At 40.1% G+C, this 3929-nt stretch overlaps 1 protein-coding gene across 4 annotated transcripts in view; it reads left to right on the top strand.

Moving 5' to 3' along the window:
• The first annotated feature begins 1087 nt into the window (after positions 1-1087).
• LOC139563443 (B-cell lymphoma/leukemia 11B-like) overlaps positions 1088-3929 on the top strand; it is a 116826-nt gene continuing 113984 nt past the window's right edge. For 2 of the 4 annotated variants that reach the window (XR_011672563.1, XM_071382117.1), the window contains exon 1: positions 1088-2121. Coding sequence is in view for 3 of the 4 variants with exons in the window: in XM_071382117.1 (XP_071238218.1) it covers positions 2064-2121 (58 nt within the window). In the remaining variant the exon portion in view is untranslated. The remainder of the gene's footprint in view (positions 2122-3929) is intronic. The other 2 variants (XM_071382119.1, XM_071382120.1) reach the window with 2 other exon arrangements.

Below are 3929 nucleotides of genomic sequence, written 5' to 3'. Positions count from 1 at the left end.
AGACTATAGGATAGCCAGGTGGTCTATTCATAACCCTGTAATAAAGTGCACAGATAGCCTAAGCACATTCATTATGGATTTGATCGACCTCTGATGAATCGTGTTTGAAGCGCGGGAATTTGCTTTGCATCTTTTTACTAGGTCTTGATACATTTATGAGAGAATATGTAACTCTGAATAAATCCAAATGTATATAAATGAATCTCTGCGGGGAGAACCTGTTCAGAGATAAATAAGATACACTACAGTAGCCTAGGCTACGCTTGTTGTTGACTAATCAACATCAACATTGTTTCCGAGTATTTATTTTGAGAATTTGCAGTGAGTAAAGATGTTCTGGTATTTTATGATAAAATCTCTGAACAAATTAATCTATGTTCAAATGTGTTCCATTCCAACGCAAATTGCCAAGCAGAGGGAAGGTTACTACAGAATACTGGTCAAATGTTGTCTGTATGGATAATGTAACAAGACACGTAATACATTATATTTCCAAGAACTTTATATCAATGTCTATTCCCCACCTCCTTATTAGCTCCTATTGTAATCGAATAGGACGTCAAAAGCGCGTACAGAAATGCCAGCAAAAAAAAAATCGGTGACTAAATCTTAACAAGTCATCCACTTAGAAAAGTATTCACCTTAGGCCTATATGTAAAAAAAAGCCACTTGAATAATATTTCTAATAAATTATATTTGACGGATGACAATGAATGCATTTGATAGAAATGGTCTTGTAAACTGTCCAGCAGGTCTATGCAAAACTGTCCAGCAGGTCTATGCAAAACTGTCCAGCAGGTCTATGCAAAAAATCAACAAACAATCTTATTCTATTATTAGGGTATATTGGTCAATGGAAAATGTTATTTGAACATAAAGAATAGCGTGACTTTTTCTGAACACTGCGACTTTCCCTTCCGCTGTGCCTGTCTGTGTGAGGCAGTAAGAGGAGAGGCTCCGTCCACTGCTCCTCTATCTAAGAGAGACCGCGACAGTGCGCTGTCCACCGCTCTCTGCTGGTGATCCGATAGTTGTGAAAAGCCACCACTAGTCGCCCTCAGTGCTCTTGCAGTCTGCCATTTTTCTTTCTCACTGTAGACTTAACGTCACGTCCGCACTTGAACTTGAATTGTATCCCATTGTACGGAGGCAGCCCTAGCCACAGAGAGACCGAGAGCTCGGGGGAAGCAGGACTCACTACTCAATCGTCACACTCACATAGAGAAAGGGGAGAGAAAAAGAGTGCAGGTCTTGATTTATTTAGAAAAGAGGTGGCAGTCTGTGTGCCAGGTCTACACAGAGCCGTACAAGGGGGCAGAGCACTTGGAGTTGAGGAGACTGAAAAGTACCTGCCGTTGCATGCTGATGCTCAAGGCTGCACCAACAGAAGTGCCCATCACTTGATGATACCCAAGTGCCCGAGAAGAAAAATTGGATTCATAATTTTGTAAAATTGTATTATCAATTATTGTAATTGTGATTGTTTCTAAAAGAAGAAACGAAATAAGTTCAGAGGCCGATACCCAGCGCATTCCCGAGCTGTCAGCGCGCGCACTGACCATCGCGTTCTGATTCTTCTTCTCTCACAAGGTGGAGGGACACTCGCCAGGGTTTGATCCCAACTGTCACTCACTACATCCGTCAAACATCCAAGGATATTTCCCCACTTCTGATATCTTTCTTTTTTCTACTCGGACAGATCACTTCTCTCACACACCTTTTGCCAAATGGTGTGAGTAACCTACAGAGAGAAGCGGTGAAAGAGAACTGAAGGTATAGCACAGGCTATCCACGGTCTCGTCACATACAAACACAGGGGCAGAGTGGACCGACGAGGCGAAGCGCAAAAGACACTTTCGCCTCTCGGAGTGAGGGGACCACTAGCAAATAGCTCAAAGCACGATCAACCACCCACCCCAGCCGGCAGTCCGAGCGCAGGAGCCTCGTACTTTTGGAGGTCCCGGGAAAAGTTGAGTGCCGAGCAAGTGGAGGCAATAGGAGGGAAGCGAGCCCATCCTTCAGAGTGCTGGTCCCCGGGCAATGCAAGTGTAAATGCCAGGGCAATGTCCCGTCGCAAGCAGGGGAACCCACAGCACGTGTCACAGAGAGAATTAATAGCACGTAAGTACCTGGTTTTCATTTTCACTCAGTCACACACAACTCATGAATGGACTATTAAAAAAAAATCAACATTAATGTGTAATTGTTTGACTTCTGTATTTACTGCCACATTTGGCTAATTTGATCAACTTCAGAGAGGGTATAGTTCAACTTTTCAGCGCGTGACATCAGGGTTGGTAAAAAAAGAGTTTTGAACTACGGAATTTGACAAGGTTTCACTAGTTTATAAACTATGGCATTTGACAGTATAATTAATTGGAGAAATTAAATAGGATATTCAATATTTAACAATGACATTTCCATAAACCATTTTTACTTAGAGTGAAGATGTCATGTTGCCTATACTCTGTTCTTTTTACGTATCTTTTACGCATAACATTTACGTTAAATATACTTTATGCATGGGATACTAGTTGAGACTACTTTTGTGAAAGCTGTATAAATTAAAAAAGGGCTTTACCTTAATAAATGTCTATTAAATACAGCATCTTAAAAACATTTATAATGACATTTCACCATCAAACCGTCTTCTCTTCCAAACAGACCATTGAACTGTGAAGTGTAAGGTATTGTTGGTGCTTTTAGGCCGTCAGGTATCTGGCTGCACTAAGTCATCTGGGGCCAAGTAGAAAACCGAGAATAATACCTGGCTTCAGTGAATGGATGGACCTCTGACATTTTGGATACAATTGCTTTCTTACTCTGAAAGTCTATTCATACATTATTCTGTTTCAACACGCTTTCAAGTTCATATGCATTTGTTCACTCAATTTATTATCTCATACATTTCCAACAATGTCATTGTAATAATATTAATCTAATAGCGAAGTAACCCATTGACACATCGTGTTGAGATACATTACAGATTTAACTTGTGTGTCCTAGCAAACAGAAAACGATCACATCTTCAAGCGTTTTCACATTAGGCTAATACAACACAATATGCATTTTATCAAAGCACCAAACTTTTATCGAACAGCCAAAGCCCGTATCCCTGTTATTTTTTGGTATAGTGAACCGACAAATTATATGTTTAATTTTATAAGCACATTTAAATATATAAATATTGTACAGATTTCTCCTCCCCTTGGTCGAGCACTAGTCAGATATCCTCGCGCCAGGTTAACCAACGCATGCAAACAACTTTATTATCTTTGCTTTGCTGCTTTTCTAATCCGAATGTAATTATTATAGAGTGATGTTGACAGCTGAAGTAATTTAACAATACCTTGGCATGGTGTATTCATATTTTATTCTACATTCATATTTTATTTATACAGATTTCTCACGATACAAAGAGATAATTGAAAGTCAGCCTAGTTCCTGTCTTGACAATATGGATTTACCTTCAAATGTTTTGCTGAATGGTGATTTGTGGATATGTCCTCCGTTGTTTATACTCTAAATTAATTTGTTTCGCAAAACATCTCTATTTGCAATAGTCAATTGTGTGTCCAAACGTCTTTGTAGGCTATTATTAGATGTCTATCACCAATTTATTCTAACGATTCTAGGTTCTGATTTATAGGCTACAGCTGTAGGTATAGCCCACTATAGGTGACGTGTACGAGTGTAGGTTATATTGGCAGGCAGAAACAGCGCAGTTAGGAGCCGGAGCGCAGTGTCTTCGGCGTGCTGCCTGCACAGAGCCACCGCTGTGTGGTGGCAAGGTAGAGGAGAGCCGAGAGCCGATGAGAGATTAAGCAGGAAACACAGACATTTTATGAAAAAAGAATGACCGTATCTCTATTTTTACATCGTACATCAGCGTGTGTGAAACACCTATTCATTGATTAAATGTTAAATTA

Source organism: Salvelinus alpinus, chromosome 34, assembly GCF_045679555.1.
Source record: "Salvelinus alpinus chromosome 34, SLU_Salpinus.1, whole genome shotgun sequence".
In the NCBI taxonomy this organism is placed as follows: domain Eukaryota; kingdom Metazoa; phylum Chordata; class Actinopteri; order Salmoniformes; family Salmonidae; genus Salvelinus; species Salvelinus alpinus.
The sequence above is the reverse complement of the archived record's forward strand: the minus strand, read 5'-3'. Positions and strand labels throughout refer to the sequence as shown.